This window comes from Scyliorhinus torazame, chromosome 12 (genome assembly GCF_047496885.1).
Source record: "Scyliorhinus torazame isolate Kashiwa2021f chromosome 12, sScyTor2.1, whole genome shotgun sequence".
Lineage (NCBI taxonomy): Eukaryota > Metazoa > Chordata > Chondrichthyes > Carcharhiniformes > Scyliorhinidae > Scyliorhinus > Scyliorhinus torazame.
The window spans coordinates 33,644,182-33,668,289 of record NC_092718.1 but is presented as its reverse complement, the minus strand read 5'-3'; the positions used below and the strand labels follow the sequence as shown (position 1 = coordinate 33,668,289).

Here is a 24,108-nt window from a genome sequence, read left to right as displayed (position 1 = left end):
ACCCAGCCCAGTGTTTCTGAGTCCACCAACATTCTAGCGTGTGCTGCGTTAGAACCCTTTGTCAGCTATTGCGAGACTCAACACGTTACGCCTTATGCTGGTCATGCATTTGCGTTCCTATTTGATAACCTGGGATGTTGAGTTTGGCGGAACCACGTTTTGTAGGTGGCAAATCGGATACCTGGGTAAAGTAACTAAGAATCATTGTCAGTGCGCATATAACGTCGGCAAGAATGAGTAAGTTTTTTGGGGTGGAGGACAGGTGCCCGAGATGTGGAGGGAGTCCGGCGAACCATGCCCATATGTTTTGGGCATGCCCGGCGCTTAAAGAATTCTGGCAGGGGTTTGTGAGGGTGATGTCTAGGATTTTGGACACTCGGGTGAAGGCGAGTCCAACAGTAGCGATATTTGGGGTGTCGGAGGATCCGGGAGTGCAGGAAGCGAAAGAGGCCGAGGTACTGGCCTTTGCCTCCCTGGTAGCCCGGAGACGGATCTTGTTAATGTGGAGGGACACGAAACCCCCGAGTGTGGAGACCTGGGTTAGCGATATGGCGGGGTTCCTCAGACTGGAGCGAATAAAGTTCGCCTTGAGAGGGTCCTTGATGGGGTTCTCCCGGCGGTGGCAACCTTTCCTTAACTTTCTAGGGGAGCAGTAAGTGTCAGCAGCAGCATCATGGGGCGGGGGGGGGGGGGGGGGGGGGGCGGCGTGCTCAGGTGGGGGGGGGGGCGGGCTCAGGTGGGGGGGGCTCAGATGGGGGGGTGGGGCGGGCTCAGGTGGGGGGGGCTCAGGTTGGGGGGTGCGGGCTCAGGTGGGGGGGGGGGCTCAGGTGGGGGGGTGGGGAGAACTGTTGATATAATGTAAGTTTTATATGAAGACAATACCCACCTTGTTCTGTTTAATAATTCTTGTTTATTTTTATTATTATTTGTACTTCTATCTTTGTTATGTAAAAACATTGGTTGGAAAAGCTTTAATAAAACATTTATTTTTAAAAAAGAATCATTGTCAATGGGGACCGAGTGGTGCAGTGGGGGATGTACATTGCCCATTTCTCCTGGGATTTAAATTCAAGCCCGAGTGGTCTTCTCTCTCTCTCTCTCTGCTGGCTATTAAAGCCCAACATCAAACAAATTCGGACCATTGGTTCAGTTCCCATTGACATGGCCATTTTTGACTTAAAATCAAAAGCACAAATGGACTTTTTGGTCCAAATGATATCCTTCAATGAAGAGGAAGATCAATGAATGGATTTGTCTCACTAGATGGCACATGTGTACAGGAAATGGCAGCTGTGCACCACACTGTAATCTGAAGCAGTTAGAAAAGAACTTGCTTTTATCCAGCACCTGGTCACATCTCTGGGGATGTCCTAAATGCATCACTTTTTTTTTCTCAAAGTGCAGTCAAGGTCATTGCATGAACACAGCTGGCAAGCTGCACGCTGTGGGTTCATCAATATTGAATTATTTCTTCTGCACAGAGAAAAGCCCCATCTTTGCAGTGTTGATGGACATGTTGGCAACCCGTTGATATTGCATCCACTTTAGTAAGACTAACCAGAATCGGGCAATGTATGATTGTAACAAATGGCTCCATGCAGTTGAAGGTTCAAAGAGCAAGGTTGCGCGAAGTTCGTCATTGAAATAATTTTTAAAAGACGAGCGTGCTGGTGGTAAAATATCCTCTCGTCACCCAGTTGTGTCTGCAAGGCCATGTTACTTTTAGTTTTCAAAATGTTTCTATTTTAAACCTCCTCTGGGGCGGTGGGATGGGGGTGGGGGTGGGGGGGGGCGATTCCACAAGGACCACCGTCCAATCTCACTGAAGCGACCTTTCATCATGTCTGCAAAAAGAGAAAACATTCACAAGTCATTCAATCATGTGGGTGAGTGAACCCATTTTCATGGAGCTTAAATGATTACCTTCACTGTGTCAGAGAGGAATGTTCCAGTGTTTTCCTAAATCGGTTTCGTGGTTTTATCTGGGTTTTTTTTTTTTTGCCTCTCCCAGACCATTGCAGAAGCCCATTTTTGATACATTTGAAGCTGGTTGTGGGTGGGGGGGGAAGATTTTTGCAGATGTTTGCATGGACTCTCCTGATGATTCGGTGATCTCACCCAGGCCAGGGCTGAGCTTTAGAGGGGTGGAAGGCCCCAGGTAAAATCCCGGGACTGTGCTGAGTCAGCTGCCCTCAGCTGGGTTTCACGCCAGTGGATGTCAAGTGAGGACAGGGTTGGCCTTAGTTGTGACTCACTTAAAGCAGCCTGCCGACACTCACTGTCAAGGCTAACGGATAGAAAATAGCTGCCAGGGTGCTGGGTGCAAGTGGGTTCCTCCCCCAGCAAACAGTCGGTTTCAGGAGACCAGGGAAGCAGGGAAGATATTTGCAACAGATTTAATGCTCCGTGCTGTAAAACCTGACAGCAGCTTCCGTTGTCCAGCAGTGGGAATTCTGAGACAAGATGCTACATGAATGAACTTGTCCACAACCTCTAATGAACCACTGGTGCCATGGAACCATACAGCACAAAGACCATTCGGCCCATCATTCCTGGGCTGGTTCTTTAAAGAACTTTCCAATTAATCCCTCTCACTTACTCTTTCCATCTAGTCCTGTAACTCTTTTCCTTCACAGATTCGCTTTTGGCGTGGGAGAAACATTGCCAAATTTGCCTCCAATTGTCGTGGGAATTGTATTGTGAGAATTGTACACTGGGAGATTGGCACAACCCACAAGGGAAATGGCTTAAAGGGCCAATTTTCTTGAAATTTGATCAGAGTTACAGTCAGGGACTCCGAGTTCTGTGAAAAAACTCTGACATGGGCGGGATTTAATTAAATGGGAACAAAGTCCCATAGCTCTCGCAGCTCCGAGAAACACATGGCTAGAATACAGCACCTGGGTTAAATAGGGGGCATCAACGGGGAACGTGCAGCCAAGGCCGCACATAGCCTCGTTTTGTGTACTAAAGAGCTCCACTCGCAGAACTCCTCAGTGTAGCGAGAAATTGGGTCGCCATTTCTAAATGGTGTCCTGATCTCTCGAGCCCCTGAAGTGAGCCCTGATACCCCAGCCCCAACATACTATGGGACGGGCCCACCGCGCAAGCTGGCAGTGCCACATGAGCCCCTTGGAAATACCAGGCTGGGAGTGCAAGAGTGCCCAGATGGCACCAGCAGTGCCAGGGTACCGCCCTGCCCAAAGGGAATGCACCTGGGGTCCTGCAAGTCCCTGGGAGACCCCCACAAGTGCCATTCCATCTGGTCCCCATTCGTGGAGACCAGTGCTGAACGGGTCTCCGAGGGGAAGGGGATAGATTGCACGCATCGGGTACCTCGGGAATCTGCACATTAAAATGAGACTAGCTGTTTCGCTTTAATATTCACACTTGCTAAAAAGTGATCCCGTCCACAAGGGGTAGGATTTACATCGCAACGTCTTGCGAGATCACGTTAGATCTTGTGAGGCGTGAGCTGGGTAGATCCTCGGAGCAGGGTCTCCCGGTTTCTATTGGCCACGCTGCACTGCAACGAGCTGCTTTAGAAGGAGATGATCAAGTATGCATCATTGTGACGTTTATTCCTAGGTTTAGTTCAATATTTTAAAAAAGATATATCTTTTGGGAAACATGGTGGTACTGTGAGGTTAGTTTTTTGAGGAATGTGCCAGACCTGATCTCTTGTGAAGAGGAACTAAAACCAGACTTGAGTATTTATGTGGTGGGATACTCTTGAGTGCCCCGAGAGGTGTTGACCAATCCTCGAACCCACTCCCTGACCTCCAATCCAGTGGGGCAGTCACAACAATGCGATCGGACAGAGTGGGTGAAGGCTCCACAGCGGCTTCCCCTCTAGCCTGGGGTCTCTGGCGTAGGGGGTGGGGATTACTCTCTAACCTGAGGACTCCGGATGGGTGGCGGGGGTTACTCCCTAGCCTGGGGACTCTGGAGGGATGGGAGGGAGGGGCTTGTTGATGGGGAAGGATGTGCCAGATCCAAAGTAATGTAAATCATTTATGAAATCAATGCCGAAGTTGGGGGACCCTACATAAACTGAATCTGACGAGGCTGGTGGAGCAAATGGAGGAGGATTTCAAAAGATGGGACATGTTACCGCTCTCGCTGGCGGGTAGAGTGCAGTTGGTCAAAATGGTGGTCCTTCCGAGGTTTCTGTTTCAGTGCCTTCCCATCGTGATCACTAAGGCTTTTTTTAAGAGAGTAGGTAGGAGTATTATGGGGTTTGTGTGGACGAATAAGACCCCAAGAGTAAGGAGAGGGTTCCTGGAACGCAGTAGGGACCGGGGAGGGTTGGCGCTGCCAAACCTGGGGAGCTACTACTGGGCAGCAAATGTGGCGATGATACGCAAGTGGGTTATGGAGGGAGAGGGGGCGGCATGGAAGAAGATGGAGATGGCGTCCTGTAAAGGAACGAGCCTGGGGGCGTTGGTGACGGAACCGTTGCTGCTCTCGCCAACAAAGTATACCACGAGCCCGGTGGTGGCGGCAACGCTAAGGATCTGGGGCCAGTGGAGACGGCACCGGGGTGCAATGGGAGCATCGGTGTGTTCCCGATCAGGGGTAACCACCGGTTTGTCCCGGGGAAGATGGACGGGGGTTCCAGAGCTGGCATCGGGCGGGGTTTGGAAGAATGGGGGACCTGTTCACCGACGGGACGTTTACGATCTAGGGGCACTGGAGGAGAAGTTCGAGTTACCCCCGGGAAATGCCTTTAGATATATGCAGGTGAGGGCTTTTGTGAGGCGACAGGTGAGGGAATTCCCGTTGCTCCCGGCACAAGAAGTTAAAGATAGGGTGATCTCGGGTGTATGGGTCGGGGAGGGCAAGGTGTCGGAAATACACCAGGAGTTGAAAGAAGAGGGGAAGCGCTGGTAGAAGAGTTGAAGGGTAAATGGGAGGAGGAGCTGGGGGAGGAGATCGAGGAAGGTCTGTGGGCTGATGCCCTAGGTAGGGTTAATTCCTCCACCTCGTGTGCCAGGCTCAGCCTGATACAATTTAAGGTGGTCCACAGAGCGCACTTGACGGGGGGGAGGTTGAGTAGGTTCTTTGGGGTAGAGGACAGATGTGGAAGGTGCTCAGGGAGCCCGGCAAACCATGTCCATATGTTTTGGTCATGCCCGGCACTGGAGGGGTTCTGGAGAGGAGTGGCGGGAGCAATATCTCAGGTGGTGAAAGTCCGGGTCAAGCCAAGCTGGGGGCTAGCAATATTTGGAGTAGTGGACGAACCGGGAGTGCAGGAGGCGAAAGAGGCCGGCATTCTGGCCTTTGCGTCCCTAGTAGCCCGGCGAAGGATCTTGCTAATGTGGAAGGAGGCGATGCCCCCCAGCCTGGAGGCCTGGATAAATGATATGGCTGGGTTCATAAAGTTGGAGAGGATTAAGTTCGCCTTGAGAGGGTCTGCGCAGGGGTTCTACAGGCGGTGGCAACCGTTCCTAGACTATCTCGCGGAGCGTTAGAGGAAGGTCGATCAGCAGCAGCAGCAACCTTGTGGGGGGGGGGGTGGAAGGGACGTCCTGGGGGCGGGGGGGGGGAGGGGGGGAGGGGGGGGTGAAAGGGTGGACTGCCTGGGAGGGTGGATGAGCAAGAGATAACATGAAGGGTTGGGGAAACTGGCACGTACGGGTGAGGGCCAGGGTACAAAGCTGTGTAAATATATCATTTTGCCATGTATATATCTTGCTCTGAGCGGTTTCTCGTTTTTTGTTTGTTACGGGGGGGGGGGGGGGGTTATTGTTTGTAAGGGAGAAAAATTGTGTTAAAAAACTTTAATAAATATTTTTTTTTTAAAAATGAAATCAATGCCGTATCAATAGTTGAAAAACAAATGTGACATAAATAGTTGGACATAATTAATATTATTGTTGGAAAATAGATAGTATACTTTGGGGGGTGGTGTAGCATATTTGGGGAGATGTGTAGTATATTGGGTATAACAGCTCGGATATGCTAATGTATGAAGTAGATGATCTATCACTGACATCAGTCAGTCGTGCTAGAGACTGTGCACAGCAGACTGGCAGCTCTTGGAGGCGATGTACATTCTCAGTAACCCACCTTGTACAAATCGTACATAATGTAAATAAACAAAGGTCGTGATTTAACCAAATGGGAACTATGCCCCATAGCGTGCGCGTTTATCTGCACGATTCCCGGCGCTCACAGCGCTGAGATGCATAACGCTGTCAAACTTGACTCCGTTTAGACACAGGGCCTCAGCGGGGAATGCATGGCTGAGGCCGCACTTCGTCCTGTTTGCTGCCCCAAGGAGCCCTGCTCGCCCACCCTCCTCAATGCAGGGAGAGTTCAGGACGTCATTTTTAAATGGGGTCCTAATCTCTCGAGCCCCCGACGCGACCCCCGAATCCCCACCCCAACACTAACTCATTGTAAAGGGATCACCGGGCCCCCCCTCACTCCCCCCAAACCCGGGCAGGGCACCCCCTGCCTGATCACCGCCAAGCAAAACATGCCCAGCTTGGCACATTGGTCTCCTGCCATTTTCAGCCATGTTGCGCCACGGCACACTGTAGATCGCGCGTTAGTCTCAAGTAAATACCCGAGTCAGGCTACAATTTCTCTTCGCAAGACTTCAGGCCTTGCAAGTTCCTCAAACATGGTTGTACATCTCCAAGAGTTTCTGTCTGATGTCCAGAGTCTCTAGCACATGACTGACTGACGTCTGTGACACATTATCACCTACATCATACATAAGCATATCCAATCTGTTATACCCATTGTACTACCATTAGACCCTGACCTGTCTCCTCTGGAAGCGAGTTCAAATCCAACCCATGCTGACAGATGCTTCGTGGACATACCGGACCTTTGTGAGATGGATTTGGGCAGTCGTATTCCAATTTATAGTGGGTGTGGCTTCAAAAACTGTTTCTGGGATTCAGCCAAGTCTCAATGGGGGTAAGACTCTCACCTCTGAGTCAGGGGGCTAGGGGTTCAACTCCTACTTCAGTTATTATACTGAATGAGTGCTGCTGCGCTGTCGGAAGTGATGTCTTTCAAAATAAGGAATTAAAATTGGACTCCACCTGCCTTCTCAAATGGATGTAAAAATCCCGGGGCACTTTTTTGAACACGAGCAAAGGAGATTCTCCCCGCTGTCTGGGCCAATATTCACCAGTCAATGGACATCACTGAAACAGATCACCCGATCATTATCACATTGTCATTTGTGGGATCTTGCTGTGTACAAATTGATCGTCGCATTTCCTACATTACCACGCTTTGAAAGTATTTCATTGGCAGCCGTGATTCGGGAGGTGCCGGCTCTGTGAAAGATGACACATAAATGTCTTTTTAATTTGGCACGAATTGGCAGCCTTACTCCGAAAGACCACAAGACGTCTGTCGTGGAAAATGGAAAACAAATGTTAAGCTATAACAGGTTGTTCTTTTGAGGGCGAGGAGTGTTACTGGGGAAGTGTTGAAGGTAGCTTTATTTTGCACCTGCCTATGTTACGCATGACCTAGGATGCTGGCTGTTGACCCTAATTGCTGCCTTCTCGATGACCTTCTTTGTCACCTTTTCCTGTTTCTCCATAGATTCTGACATCAAGCGGTGATGGTACCTGTGCACTTTGGGATGTTGAGAGTGGACAGCTGCTTCAGAGCTTTCATGGGCATGGTGCTGATGTCCTTTGCCTTGACTTGGCCCCATCTGAGACCGGCCATACATTTGTGTCAGGGGTGAGTGTTTTCTCTGGGACATATCTGAGATCGTTTGAAGATGTTAGGGTGCAGTGTATAGAACATGGTGCAGAATCTTAACTTGGTGAGTTGTGTATTCTGAATAATAATGGGGAGTAATTGCATGTTTCTACTGGATGCAAGTGTTTATGTTCTACATCCAGCAACCATTTCCTTTTATTCTGACAGCACTACAGCCAAATGAGTAATTTCATTCTGCATGTAATTACATTATATTCTTCAACACCGGGAGGATTGAATTTGATAAGACTTTAAAAAAACGCAGGCACGGTGATTGTGATATACGATTGAAACACCCACAGTGCACCAACATCATGGTGCCTGCTACCTTAAATTGTTTCAGCATCTGGCTAGTGCAAACCGCACTGTTCATTGGCTGGCGTCTGTGCAAGGGACTAATATCATGTTTGGCTAGCTCAAGTTCAAATGAATGTGCAACCGTTCAAAGCTGAGGTGCTCTGTGGCTGGAGCAGGTGCTGACAGCTGTGCAGGAAATGAATCTGCTCTGAGTAACGTTGAATAAAATGGAAGAGTGCAGGCTTCAAGGCTTTTTTGGATGCTACACTGGAGGCCTTGATGGAGGAAATGGGAAGAAGGAGTGATGTCCAGCATCCGAGGGGGACCTCCGGATACCCCATCCGAAGGCAGTCGGAGCAGATAGCTTTGGAGCTCAATGACTGGAGTCAAACCCCGAGGTTTTGGACGCAGTGCCGCAACAAGTTGAATGATCTCGCACAAGTGACCAAAGTCAGTGAATGTCACACCCTACCAACTTCACCACAACCCTCATAAACTGCTCATTCACGACATGCCAATCACTCCCCTACCAACAATCTCTATGAAACAAGATTCATACCTGACGTTGATATATTACACCACTGCCTCAAGCACTGGGAACCACTACAAGACACATCCACAACTTTCTCACGCACTGCGAGCTGTTCAACCAGAACAGCCTCATCACTCAGATTGCACGGCACTCAGTGACTCACTCCCCTCTCTCAGGCAGAACAAGGTGGCTCACAACTGGAGGAAGCAGGAGCTGTGCAGAGGAGACATATGTGCCCGCCTGCACTAGGCCATTTTTGGGGTGCCCATAGCGGAGGGGCAGAGCCCATTGAAGGTGACAGCATCTTCATGACTAATCCTCTTTCTCACATTCCACCTCCCCCTTCTCTTGCATTCTCTTAGCTGCAGTTGTTGTAAGCATGTGCTACTAACGTCCCCACTCCCTGAACTGTAATTTACCCCAGTGCCTTTCTCATTTTAGATGCTCAGGCAGTGGAGGAAGAGCATGAAGACTGCGATGATGGAAGATGCCCTGTCATTCAATATCATGCTTGAATACTGACATGTGCAACTTAGAGGGCAGCATAGAGTCAGGATTGGTATGTGGTGAGGCACCGGGCTTGAGTGGCAGGGGACAAGGATAGCATAGGTGCCAGCTCGCCTGGTGAGGTCGCACACAAGTTACACGGCAGATGATTTGATTGGGAATTTGATTTGATTAGAGGAGTCCCAGCACCAACTTCGCCTTGGACGTTCTGCAGAGCTTGAAGCCCATGCTGTCGAGTGATGTTCGACTCTGTCAAACTCACTTCTGGACCCAATGATGGTGCAACATCAGACGGCCAAAGTCTCAGCTTCCACTGCAGCATAGGCTGCTTCCGCCTGGAGTCTGGGGAGGCAGTGGCGTAGTGGTATTGTCACTGGATTAGTAATCCAGAGGCCCAGGGTAATACTCTGGGGACCCGGGTTTGAATCCCACCATGGCAGATGGTGAAATTTGACTTCAATAAAAATCTGGAATTAAAAGTCTAATAATGACCATTGCTGATGGTCTTAAAAAAACACCTGGTTCACTAATGTCCTTCAGGGAAGGAAATTTGCCATCCTTACCCCGTCTGGCCTACATGTGACTCCAGACCCACACAGCAATACGGTTCACTCCTAATTGCCCCCCACTGAAATGGCATAGCAAGGGCAATTAGGGATGGGCAACAGATGTTGCCCCAGCCAGCCGTGCCCACATCCCAGGAACAAATTTTTTTAAAGTCTAAATGTAGCAGTGGGAAGCTGAGACTGCTGTCATGCCAGCTGAGACTGCTGCCATCCTGATCCTGGATTACATACTCTTGCAGAGTGTCACAGCAGTTCAACAACCTGTCCTCCAATAGTTTACTCGCATTGCTGCGGCACTACACCTGAATCTCGGCAGCCTTCTACTCTCCATTGCTGTAGCACTGTGTAGGAGCACCAGGACTGAGAAAGATACAAGGGAGACAAGTCCTAAGGGATTGCACAAAGTGATTACCTGACCTATGTAAGGAATAATTAAATGTTGAATTTGTGGTGGCTTTTATTGCACTGTAGCAAAATGATCAGGCAGGCTATTGATTTCTGAACACTCTGGACAGACATGCCTTTCTCCTCCCCCTTCCAGTGGCCTGTCCTGCTCTGCGTGCCCGCTGCTGATTCTGCGATGGTGAGTGACAGAGGAAAGGGAAGGTGTGGGATTGTTGCTGAATGGGGAACTGGGATTGCGATTAATGGTATTGGTGAATGGGGAATTAGTGGTATTGGTGAATGGGGAATTTGATGGTATTGATGAATGGGGAAATTGATGGTATTGGTGAATGGGGAATAAAGGTTACGGTCAATGGTGTTACACGTGGATGAGGTTTTGATGGACGGCCTGACCAGAAAGGAGCTGTCTTAGGTTGCATCCTCTTTCTCCTCCTTCTCCTGAACTGACCATTTAGCCTGTGGCAAGGCCCCCCCCCCCCGACTCTCCCCAGCCCCTATCATGAAGAGGTTGTGCAGCATGCAGCAGGCTGTCATGGATATTGAGAATTGCTACGCTGAACACAGAACAGCAGACTGCCACAGAATGGAGGCGTAATTACTGCTGCCAGGACATCAAGCCATTGACCTGCTTGATTCCCTGTCCATGGTCACACACCAACTGGATGTTGAGGGAGTGGAATCTCTTTTGTTTCCGAGATAGGGCAGAGTTGACTTGCGTGTGTGGTCAATAGCATTCGGCACCATGAGGAAACCTGCATTCGTGATGGAACCACAAACTTTCTCTGCCTGCCTTTCTCTGGGCTACTGATCACAAACCCACTCAAGTCGACCTACAACACAGACTACGCTGAGAGACTCTGCCGTTGCACCTCTCTCACACTCCTTAACCACCTCGTACGCCAGCTCTACAGCAGACGCCGCAACCTGGAAACCAAGATAGAGGCCATATTCTCAACTTGCGCTCAGGACGCAGCAGACCAGCTGCAGAGCACCGCCAAACAGATGAGACAACGATACTATGCCACCCATATACACACCAAGAACAGGAAGCTTGAGAAACTCTGCATCACCACCGGCAGCAACCAAGCCTCCCCGGTACCACAGTAGAAAACAATATAGGGAAATCTATTGTCAACTTGTCGGATTACAAGTCCCTTCAACCAGACAAAATCGAAGTCCTCAGCAGAGGGCTCATTTTCTGTATCTCCACCAAAATGGACCCCATCAGTCTCGCGGCAGACACGGAGGAATTTATCAGGCGAATGAGGCTCCGGGAGTTCTTCCACAGACTACAAAGGGCCGACAGCGAACCCAATGAGTCAATCAATGAACCGGAACAGCAGACCGAGAGACCTACGGTGTGGCAGTCGAAGAGGAAAGAGTTGAATAGGAACCCTCCGGAAGGCTGCTGCCCTAGACACGACATGTATGCGACAGGAGTCGCGTCAATGCCAGATTCATCAGTCGCATTCACAAGACAGCCCCGATGTCACCCAAGCACAATGCATCGCCATCCGTGCTCTCAAGACCAACCGCAACATCGTCATCAAACCAGCAGCCAAAGGAGGGGCCACTGTCATACTGAAGAGAACAGACTACTGCAAAGAAGTGTACCAACAACTCAACAACCAGGAACACTACAGACAGTTACCTGCAGATCCGACCAAGGAACACACCTGCCAACTCAACAGACTGATCAAGACCTTGGATCCAGACCTTCAGAGCACCCTATGTGCTCTCATCCCACATACTCCCCGGGTTGGAGATCTCTACTGCCTCCCGAAAATACACAAGCCAACACACCAGGCCATCCTATCATATCAGACAATGGGACCCTGTGTGAGAACCTCCCTGGCTACATTGAGGGCATCGTGAAACCCATTGTACAAGGAACACCCAGCTTCTGTTGTGACACGACGGACCTCCTACAGAAACTCAGCACCCATGGACCAGTTGAACCAGGAACATTCCCCGTCACAATGGACGTCTCGGCACTCTACACAAGCATCCCCCATGGCGGCGACATTGCTGCAACAGCCTCAGTACTCAACACCGACAACTGCCAATCTCCAGACACAATTCTGCAACTCATCCGCTTCATTCTGGATCACAACGTCTTCACCTTCGACAACAAGTTCTTCATCCAGGCGCACGGAACAGCCATGGGGACCAAATTCGCACCTCAATATGCCAACATTTCATGCACAAGTTTGAACAAGACGTCTTCACCGCACAGGACCTTCAACCGACGTTATACACCAGATACATCGATGACATTTTTTTCCTTTGGACCCACGGCGAAGAATCACTGAAACGACTACACGGTGACATCAATAAGTTCCATCCCACCATCAGACTCACCATGGACTACTCTCCAAAATCGGTTGCATTCTTGGATGGATACACTCATCTCCATCAAGGACGGTCACCTCAGCACTTTGCTTTACCGCAAGCCCACGGATAACCTCACGATGCTCCACTTCTCCAGCTTCCACCCTAAACACATTAAAGAAGCCATCCCCCCGGACAAGCCCTCCGTATACACAGGATCTGCTCAGACGAGGAGGAGCGTAACAGACATCTCCAGACGCTGAAAGATGCCCTCGTACGAACGGGATATGGTGCTCGACTCATCGATTGACAGTTCCAACGTGACACAGTAAAAAACTGCACCAACCTCCTCAGAAGACGAACACGGGACACAACCAACAGAGTACACTTCGTCGTCCAGTACTTCCCCGGAGCAGAGAAACTACGACATCTTCTTCGCAGCCTTCAATACGTCATCGATGAAGATAAATATCTTGCCAAGGTCATCCCCCACTACTTGCCTTCAAACAACCGTGCAACCTCAAAACAACCACTGTTTGCAGCAAAATACCCAGCCTTCAGAACAGCGACCACGACACCACACAACCCTGCCATGGCAATCTCTGCAAGGCGTGCCAGATCATCGACATGTGTACCACCATTACACGTGAGAACACCACCCACCAGGTACACGGTACATACTCGTGAGACTTGGCCAACGTTGTCTACCTCATACGCTGCAGGAAAGGATGTCCCGAGGTGTGGCAAATTGGCGAGACCATACAGATGCTGCGACAACAGATGAATGGACATTGTGCGACAATCGCCAGGCTGGAATGTTCCCTTCCAGTCGGGGAACTCTTCAGCAGTCAAGGGCATTCAGCCTCTGATCTCCGGGTAAGCGTTCTCCAAGGCGGCCTTCAGGATACGCGACAACGCAAAATCGCCGAGCAGAAACTTATAGCCAAGTTCCGCACACATGAGTGCGGCCTCAACCGGGACCTTGGATTCATGTCGCATTACATTCATCCCCCACCATCTGGCCTGGGCTTGCGAAATCATACCAACTGTCCTGGCTTGAGACAATTCACACCTCTTAAACCTGGGGTTACCCCTAACTCTGGATCTGAAAAGACTTAATTAACTGCAAAAGCTCACATTCAAAGCATTGTCGTGCATCTTTGACTTTGTCAATATATATGTTTCTGGAACATACCTCTTCTTTCACCTGAGGAAGGAGCAGTGCTCCGAAAGCTAGTGTTTGAAATAAACTTGTTGGGCTTTAACCTGGCGTTGTAAGACATCTTACTGTGCTCACCCCAGTCCAACGCCGGCATCTCCACATCATGCCTTTCTCTGGCAAGATAGTGAAATGGAGCTCGCTCTCAATGAAGACAGAAGGGCAGTGACTTCCCACAGGCAACAGTGGACAGCAAACCGCAAGATGATGCAAATATCTCTGGACTGAGGCTGGAAGTAACCAGATGCATTAACGTTCGTCGGCATTGTCTCCTTTGGAGCCACTGGCAGCGTGACCCTTGTCTGCTCTGGAGTTACATTTATGGCTGCAGCACATGGCAGATTTCAGTGAGGATGTCTGAACAGAAGTGCAAACATTTCACACATTGTTCCTCGCTGAGGACCAGGTAGGCGATTACTTTATTAGCACTTGTATATATGACTTCCTCCTCCCTCTTTCAGCAGCTTGTCCTGCTCCACGTGGCCTCTGCTGATTCTCCAAGTTATGACTGAATTCATAGGGGAATGCCTGCTACTGCACCCATGTCTGGGAACAACTGGTTTATGGGGAGATCTTGAAGTCAGTAGTAAGTCCTCTAGCACTTGCCACATCATTCCCTGTAAACATTTGCCACTTTTAAATGAGTAAGAAGTCTTACAACACCAGGTTAAAGTCCAACAGGTTTGGTTGCAATCATTAGCTTTCGGAGCGCAGCTCCTTCAGCTAGTGATTCGAAACAAACTTGTTGGACTTTAACCTGGTGTTGTAAGACTTCTTACTGTGCCCGCCCCAGTCCAATGATGGCATCTCCACATCATCACTTTTAAACAACAATAGCAAGCACCAAACACTTACAGAATCAAAGTAACAGCCAGAAGAAATCAACCAGCAAATAACCTGTAAGTAATTGACAGTCCCTTTAAATAGCATTGGTGGGGGTTGGCATGGTGAGGGTTGGCTCTATCTGCTAACATCTGCTCAGCTATGCATGTTTAAGATAGAGTATTCACTGGAGTGTTCAGCTCTGAAGTGGCACAGCTGGTGTGAAGTCAGCATTGCACACTGTGAGAAGTCATGATCTGCCCATTCACTGCACGCCCCCATATGCCCTCGCTAACATGGGAACCAGCACGGCTTGCTACACCAGATGGCACCCTTGGCGTCCAAACAACAGGGTCTCGGATTCTAATTTTGTGCTGTCTCGTCCATGGACACAACCTGCAAGTTAGACCCAGAAATCCACCCATTCTACCAAGTCAGGCTGTGCTCGGATCTCCTGCCGGTCTGATTAGAACACGGACAAACATAAAAGGGGAGGGGGCAAGGAAAGTGACAAAATCTCACCATGAATTCAAAGAACAAAGAACAAAGAAATGTACAGCACAGGAACAGGCCCTTCGGCCCTCCAAACCCGTGCCGACCATGCTGCCCGACTAAACTACAATCTTCTACACTTCCTGGGTCCGTATCCTTCTATTCCCATCCTATTCATGTATTTGTCAAGATGCCCCTTAAATGTCCCTATCGTCCCTGCTTCCACCACCTCCTCCGGTAGCGAGTTCCAGGCACCCACTACCCTCTGCGTAAAAAACTTGCCTCGTACATCTACTCTAAACCTTGCCCCTCTCACCTTAAACCTATGCCCCCTAGTAATTGACCCCTCTACCCTGGGGAAAAGCCTCTGACTATCCACTCTGTCTATGCCCCTCATAATTTTGTATACCTCTATCAGGTCTCCCCTCAACCTCCTTCGTTCCAGTGAGAACAAACCGAGTTTATTCAACCGCTCCTCATAGCTAATGCCCTCCATATCAGGCAACATTCTGGTAAATCTCCTCTGCACCCTCTCTAAAGCCTCCACATCCTTCTGGTAGTGTGGCGACCAGAATTGAACACTATACTCCAAGTGTGGCCTAACTAAGGTTCTATACAGCTGCAACATGACTTGCCAATTCTTATACTCACTGCCCCGGCCAATGAAGGCAAGCATGCCGTATGCCTTCTTGACTACCTTCTCCACCTGTGTTGCCCCTTTCAATGACCTGTGGACCTGTACTCCTAGATCTCTTTGACTTTCAATACTCTTGAGGGTTCTACCATTCACTGTATATTCCCTACCTGCATTAGACCTTCCAAAATGCATTACCTCACATTTGTCCGGATTAAACTCCATCTGCCATCTCTCCGCCCAAGTCTCCAGACAATCTAAATCCTGCTGTATCCTCCGACAGTTCTCATCGCTATCCGCAATTCCACCAACCTTTGTGCCTTTGTGTTGTCTGCAAACTTACTAATCAGACCAGTTACATTTTCCTCCAAATCATTTATATATACTACAAAGAGCAAAGGTCCCAGCACTGATCCCTGTGGAACACCACTGGTCACAGCCCTCCAATTAGAAAAGCATCCTTCCATTGCTACTCTCTGCCTTCTATGGCCTAGCCAGTTCTGTATCCACCTTGCCAGCTCACCCCTGATCCCGTGTGACTTCACCTTTTGTACTAGTCTACCATGAGGGACCTTGTCAAAGGCCTTACTGAAGTCCATATAGACAACATCCACTGCCCTACCTGCATCAATCATCTTAGTGACCTCCTCGAAAAACTCTATCAAGTTAGTGAGACACGACCTCCCCTTCACAAAACCGTGCTGCCTCTCACTAATACGTCCATTTGCTTCCAAATGGGAGTAGATCCTGTCTCGAAGAATTCTCTCCAGTAATTTCCCTACCACTGAAGTAAGGCTCACCGGCCTGTAGTTCCCGGGATTATCCTTGCTACCCTTGTTAAACAGAGGAACAACATTGGCTATTCTCCAGTCCTGCGGGACATCCCCTGAAGACAGCGAGGATCCAAAGATTTCTGTCAAGGCCTCAGCAATTTCCTCTCCAGCCTCCTTCAGTATTCTGGGGTAGATCCCATCAGGCCCTGGGGACTTATCTACCTTAATATTTTTTAAGACACCCAAGACCTCGTCTTTTTGGATCACAATGTGACCCAGGTTATGGTTTCAGTTATGAAAATTGAAGCTTCAACTCATTTAACGATCATTCACGCACACACATTGGCATATTTAATCTTTTATAATTAAGGAAGCTTTTCAGTTTTTAATGTGATTCATACTGATGCCGTTAAAATGAATTAAATGAAACATCTTCTGAGGGAACTTAGTCTCTTCACATGAAACACCAAAAAAATGAACCCTTGTCCAGCTGCGACTGAAAACCTGGTCAAAACCTGAAGAGCGTCTTTAAGCATTGCAGCTATTAAATTGTCACTTTGGAATTAGAACCCCCCCCCTGCCAAACTTTGTCATATATTCAGCACTGCCTTCGCAAATGTTGCATCTGACATTCCATTGAAGCAGTTTTCAGATTCCATCGTGGTTTGAACCCGATTGCTTTTTGCGCTGTGTGGTTTCAGCCTCACTGTGTGTGTAACACATCAAGACCAGTTCTGCCCAGCCAATGGGAGACAGCATTTTACAGGAAGCAGAGCTCAGGAAGTTGTGGGCTCAAAGTCTGGGATTTTCCAACCATTCATTTCAATGTGTGGAAAATTACTGAGATGGAAGAAGAATAAAAGGACCTATAACTGTGACACCATCGCTTTAACCAGTAATAATGGTGGAGCAAAAGGAAATTGAAGTGATACTTGACAAAGAAATATTGGCAGAGCTTTGGTGGAAAAGGTTGGTGGCATTGGGCTTAATTGATTAGTTTTGCACAAGGCATGTTAGGCCAGAAGGTTTCCTTCTATGCTGTAAGATTCTATAGACTGGATTTTATGGGGAGGGATATTCTCTGGGAGAATATACATCTGGGAGGAGGTACCAGGCCATCTGATTGGCTGTCAGCTCTGTTGTCCCAGCAGGGCCAGCTTTGAATGGTGGCTACTGCTGGGGCTAAGGGCAGTCCCCAAAAAGAAGAGGTGACGAAGCCCAGACTTCAAGGTAAGCCTGGCTGGCAGTCCCCAGTGAGAACTATGAATACGGGTGGGTGGGGCTCCAGGTTTGAGAGGCTGGGGCAGATGGGGGTGGGTTGGGAGGGTGGCAAATAAAAGGGTGGGTATGATCTTGGGTGAGGGTCACAGGTGAATCCCACCTTCCTGAGAAGGGTTTAAAGCATTGCCTGACATCAGCCCATACACGGAAAGCATAAAAGCTGTCAGGCTACCCTCTGCCTCTGCCTCTGCCTTCCCCTGCCAAGAGTTCATAGTAATGGACACAGAATAAGGCCCTTAAGTAGCAGCTAATTGGCCAATTGAGTGCTCCAATAGCCCCCCCCCCCCCCCATCAGCTTTCAAATATGCTGGCAGGGGATGTAACATCCGGTCTTATGGTTCAAAAAGTCTTCCTTTAATCAGTTGGTTTAATGCTTAACCATTGACATGGTTACAATTAGACTGCTGGAAAGATTTCATTGTTGTATCAGCTGAGGGCAAAAAGTAAATTTGATGTTTAACTTCATCTGTTCTACATTTGGCTCCAGTTTTTTCTCATCAGTTTAATTTGCCCCTAATAAGAACAGCAGAAAAAAAAAGCCATTTTCTGCTGTGACCTGCTATCTGTAATTAACTTGAAATTTTATTTTAGGGAGATAATTGGTACCATTTATAGACATGCATCTGCGAGACTGAGTTTTTTCTGCTGTAACATAGCACATAGCAGGGTGACCAGTGTGATTTGCTGATGCTGGGGAGTAATTTTGTGTTAATAGTTTTGATGTCTTTTTTTGCCTTTTCTCCTCACTGAGAATCTGCAGAAGCCGAATCAATTTGATGGCTTTGTGGAGCTCTGTCTCTGGTCTCCAAGTAGAAGGAGAGATAGCTGGCTTGCGACCAGGGGTGGACTGGCCAACCCCAAAGGGCTCAGGATTCTTTGGGTTCCTTCCGGGGAAAGGGATAAAAATGCAGGCATCCACAAGAAGGGCGACATGGAAAATACCTCAATTTCCCAGATGACCAATCTGCCCCAGATTGCCAACCTTTGCGGCAATGGCAGCAGGGTGGCACAGTGGTTAGCACTGGGAACTCAAGTTCAATTCCATCCTTGGGTGACTGTCTTTGTGGAGTTTGCACTTTCTCCCCGTGTCTGTGTGGGTTTCCTCCGGGTGCTCCGGTTTCCTCCCACAGTCCAAAGATGTGCAGGTTAGGTGGATTGGCCATTTTAAATTGACCCTGAGGGCGCGATTCAGTGAACTCAAGTTAACGCCACGAAATGCCCCACTTTCCAACGGCACTTGCACTTTTTTTGGCCTCAGGGAGTTTCTCCCCACCGAGGTCGCACCTCGAGGGATTTCCTCACCGTAAGGGTCATTTAAATATGAGAGAGATCCAAATCGTTGCAGGCGGAATGAGTCAGGTGACACGCGATCGGCCCGGCGTGGAGCCAGATTTGAAGCTCGTGTGCGATTCACCTGCCCGGATCCACGTCGGGCACAACGGGATCGCTGAATCGCGCCCTTTGTATCCAATGATTAGGTAGGGTTATGGAGATAGGGAGGCAGAGTGGGCCTAGGCTCTTTCGGCGGGTAGGTGCAGACCTGATGGGCTGAATGGCCTCCTGCACTGTGGATATTCTATGAAATTCTGTGAAACTATGATCCGCATTCATTCGGTATTTTACGGAGAATATTATCAAAAAGTCCTGAAGACTTCCAAGTGGGATTTCCCCTTGTTCTAGCAAGGTTGTCAATTTTCAAAATTCCAGTCAGTTTTCTTTTTGCTTGAAATGGCAATCAGTTTCTCCCCACCCCCAATCGATTGATTCAGGTACTTTCCATTTCTTTGTTATTCACGCAGCTGGGAAATGACTGGTCAACGTCAAGTATACTCGCTGAAACACTGCAGAGTGGTTTTGCTGGTTTTATTATTGGAATGATCTCACCACTGAGTGAGAATTTCTACAGGAAGAGAATTAAACGCATTGAAATAAAAGTGGAACATTTCCTTCCCTTCCAGTTCTGTCCTGAACTGGGCAAATATTGTTTATTGAAACAGTGGGGCAACAAAATAGGGGCATAGATTTAGGATTAGTGCCAGAAGTGAAATGCAAAGGTTAGAAGGTTTCATTCTGTACTAAGCGTCATTAGAATATGGATTGCATTACTACAAGTAGCGACTGAAGCCATTTCAATCAGGACATTTAAAAGGAATTTGATAAATACTTGAACGAAGAAACACATTGAAGCGCAGCAGGATAGCTGCTAATACCATAGGCCACAGGAGTCAGACAGTCATCTCCTGTATTAAGATGGGGCACGCCTCTGAAGAAATGTGGAACCATAGAAAAATTATGGTGCAGAAAGAGACCATTTAGCGCATCGTGTCTGCGCCGACCAAAGAAACAGAAAAAGAAACTAGCCACTCATTTTAATTCCACTTTCCAGGTCTGTAGCCTTGCATTGTCCAGCACTTTAGATGCAGATCCAGGTTCCTTTTAAATGAGCTGAGCACTTCAGCTTCAACCGCCATCTTAGGCAATGAATTCCAGACACCCGCCACCCTTTGGGCAAAAGAGTCATTCCTCATGATCTCTCTAACTCTTCTGCCAATTGCCTAAACTCCGTGCCCCCTGGTAATTCCCTCAGCTAGGGGGAAACAAGCCTTTCCTGTCTACCCTGTCTCGGTCCCTCATAATTCTGCACACCTCAATTTGGTCATCCTCCTCGCTTCAAGGGAAAACAACCCCAGCCTTTCCAGTTGCTCCTCATAGCTGCCGTGTCATGGGATTATGAAGAGGAGGTTATTCCCCTCGTGATTTTTTTTTTGTGTTCAGAACATGTCCTTGTTTTGGCTATTCCGGTGTGCATGGCGAACACATACTGAAGAAGATTGTGCTGTTGTATTGGATTCCATATAACCAGATTGTGAGTCTCGGGCGACCTTCTCAGTAACAGAGTGCTTGGGGCTTAGCTTCAACATGTCACCAGAGTGGAAATCTAACACAGGAGCAGACCATTAATCGCCTGGATTTTTGCAAAAAGCCCCAGTACCTGTCTAGTTGATGGAGAGGGCGAGTTCTCCCATCCAGGAGTAAAATAAAAAATGTCCCAACATTCAAATATTGCATTATTTTCTTTAAGTCCACCTATACTAACAGAGCAAGCTCAACATCACATGTGACATGACAGCCAATTTATCCCAATGGTTTCCTGGGAGGGTCAGAATTAAAAGCAAAAGACGTCAGAATTAAAAGCTGAAGACTTTTAAAACTACAGTGGGGGTGTGGGGGGGGGGGGAGGGGGGAGGTGGGCGGAGAGATAAAAATTGCACATCATGATTCATATTTAGGCACAGCCTGCCTGATTTTAACTGCGCTCATGGATAGATTTTGATTGAGCTAAAAGCCCTGCCGCCCAATAGTTCAAAACAGTAACAAAACCTGGGAGCAGAAAGAAGATAAGTTTGCTCTTTCTCCTGGCTGTTTTCTGAAACAGGAATACCTCATGTTCACTCATGTTTTTCATGTTCCCCATCTACTGGCCTAGGTGCCCAGGTGAGCTAGGTGGAATCCGGCACAGTGAGTGGGTGAGGTGCTTTTACAGAGATGGTGGGGGGGAGGTGGCGGTGATCGTGAACATTTTCCCCCAAGCAGGTCAAGCTCCTCGGCACTAATTTATGATTTAACAAATCAGTAGGACTATGACTTCACATAATTAAATATGAGGGAAGCTCGGGAGTTACCAGTGCTTATGGAACTCTGTCCCTTCAAAATATTTTGCACAAATAAATTACCTGATCCACTAATTTGAACCAAGTTACATAATTATAACGGCCTTGTCAGGGCAGCACGGTGGTGCAGTGGTTAGCACTGGGACTGCGGCGCTGAGGACCCAGACCATAGAATATAGAACATTACAGCGCAGTACAGGCCCTTCGGCCCTTGATGTTGCGCCGACCTGTGAAACCACTCTAAAGCCCATCTACACTATTCCCTTATCGTCCATATGTCTATCCAATGACCATTTGAATGCCCTTAGTGTTGGTGAGTCCACGACTGTTGCAGGCAGGGCATTCCCAGCCCTTACTACTCTCTGAGTAAAGAACCTACCTCTGACATCTGTCCTATATCTATCTCCCCTCAATTTAAAGCTATGTCCCCTTGTGCTAGACATCACCATCTGAGAAAAAAGGCTCTCACTGTCCACCCTAGCCAATCCTCTGATCATTTTGTATGCCTCAATTAAGTCACCTCTTAACCTTCTTTTCTCTAACGAAAACAGCCTCAAGTCCCTCAGCCTTTCCTTGGAAGATCTTCCCTCCATACCAGGCAACATCCTGGTAAACCTCCTCTGCACCCTTTCCAATGCTTCCACTTCCTTCCTATAATGCAGTGACCAGAATTGTACGCAATACTCCAAATGCTGCCTCACCAGAGTTTTGTACAGCTGCAACATGACCTCATGGCTCCGAAACTCAAACCCTCTACCAATAAAAGCTAACACACCGCACGCCTTCTTAACAACCCTCTCAACCTGGGTGGCAACTTTCAGGGATCTATGTACATGGACACCGAGACCTCTCTGCTCATCCACACTGCCAAGAATCTTACCATTAGCCCAGTACTCTGTCTTCCTGTTATTCCTTCCAAAAAAAATCACCTCACACTTTTCTGCATGAAACTTCATTTGCCACCTCTCAGCCCAGCGCTGCAGCTTATCTATGTCCCTCTGTAACTTGTAACATCCTTCCGCACTGTCCACAACTCCACCGACTTTAGTGTCATCGACAAATTTACTCACCCATCCTTCTACGCCCTCCTCCAGGTCATTTATAAAAATGACAAACAGCAGTGGCCCCAAAACAGATCCTTGTGGTACACCACGAGTAACTGGACTCCAGTCTGAACATTTCCCCTCAACCACCACCCTTTGTCTTCTTCCAGCTAGCCAATTTCTAATCCAAACTGCTAAATCACCCTGAATCCCATGCCTCCGTATTTTCTGCAGTAGCCTAACGTGGGGAACCTTATCAAACGCGTTACTGAAATCCATATACACCACATCAACTGCTTTACCCTCATCCACCTGTTTGGTCACCTTCTCAAAGAACTCAATAAGGTTTGTGAGGCACAACCTACCCTTCACAAAACCGTGTTGACTATCTCTAATCAAATTATTCCTTTCCAGATGATTATACATCCTACCTCTTATAAACCTTTCCAAGATTTTGCCCACAACAGAAGTAAGGCTCACTGGTCTATAGTTACCTGGTTTGTCTCTACTCCCCTTCTTGAACAAGGGGACAACATTTGCTATCCTCCAGTCTACTGGCACTATTCCTGTAGACAAAGATGACTTAAAGATCAAAGCCAAAAGCTCAGCAATCTCCTCCCTAGCTTCCCAGAGAATCCTAGGATAAATCCCATCCTGCCCAGGGGACTTAACTATTTTCACACTTTCCAGAATTGCTAACGCCTCCTCCTTATGAACCTCAAGCCCTTCTAGTCTAGTAGCTTGAATCTCAGTATTCTCCTTGACAACATTGTCTTTTTCCTGTGTGAATACTGATGAAAAATATTCATTTAGTACCTCTCCTATCTCCTCGGACTCCAAGCACAACTTCCCACTACTGTTGTTGACTGGCCCTACTCTTACCCGAGTCATTCGTTTATTCCTGACTTATCTATAGAAAGCTTTAGGGTTATCCTTGATCCTACCTGCCAAAGACTTCTCATGTCCCCTCCTGGCTCTTCTTAGCTCTCTCTTTAGGTTCTTTCTAGCAAACTTGTAAGTCTCGAGTGCCCTAACTGAACCTTCATGTCTCATCTTTACATAAGCCTCCTTCTTCCTCTTGACAAGTGTTTCGTCTGCTTTAGTAAACCACGGTTCCCTTGCGCGACCATCTTCTCCCTGTCTGACAGGTACATACTTATCAAGGACACGCAGTAGCTGTTCCTTGAACAAGATCCACATTTCCATTGTGCCCATCCCCTGCAGTTTTCCTCTCCATCCGATGCATCCTAAGTCTTGCCTCATCGCAACATAATTGCCTTTCCCCCAGATATAACTCTTGCCCTGCGGTATATACCTATCCCTTTCCATCACTAAAGTAAACGTAATCGAATTGTGGTCACTATCACCAAAGTGCTCACCTACCTCCAAATCTAACACCTGTCCTGGTTCATTCCCCAGTACCAAATCCAATATGGCCTCTCCTCTCATTGGCCTATCTACATACTGTGTCAGGAAACCCTCCTGCACACATTGGACAAAAATGGACCCATCTAAAGTACTCGATCTACAGCATTTCCAGTCAATATTTGGAAAGTTAAAGTCCCCCATAACAACTACCCTGTTGCTTTCGCTCCTATCCAGAATCATCTTTGCAATCCTTTCCTCTACATCTCTGTAACTTTTCGGAGGCCTATAGAAAACCCCTAACAGGGTGACCTCTCCTTTCCTGTTTCTAACCTCAGCCCATACTACCTCAGTAGATGAGTCCTCATCAAACGTCCTTTCTGCCACCGTAATACTGTCCTTGACTAACAATGCTACCCCTCCCCCTCTT

General features: G+C 48.2%; 1 protein-coding gene across 1 annotated transcript in view; it reads left to right on the top strand.

Moving 5' to 3' along the window:
- gnb5b (guanine nucleotide binding protein (G protein), beta 5b) overlaps positions 1-24,108 on the top strand; it is a 138,916-nt gene that overhangs the window by 77,411 nt on the left and 37,397 nt on the right. Inside the window, exon 6 of the mRNA XM_072470644.1 lies at positions 7,576-7,719. Within this exon, the coding sequence (XP_072326745.1) occupies positions 7,576-7,719 (144 nt within the window). The remainder of the gene's footprint in view (positions 1-7,575; positions 7,720-24,108) is intronic.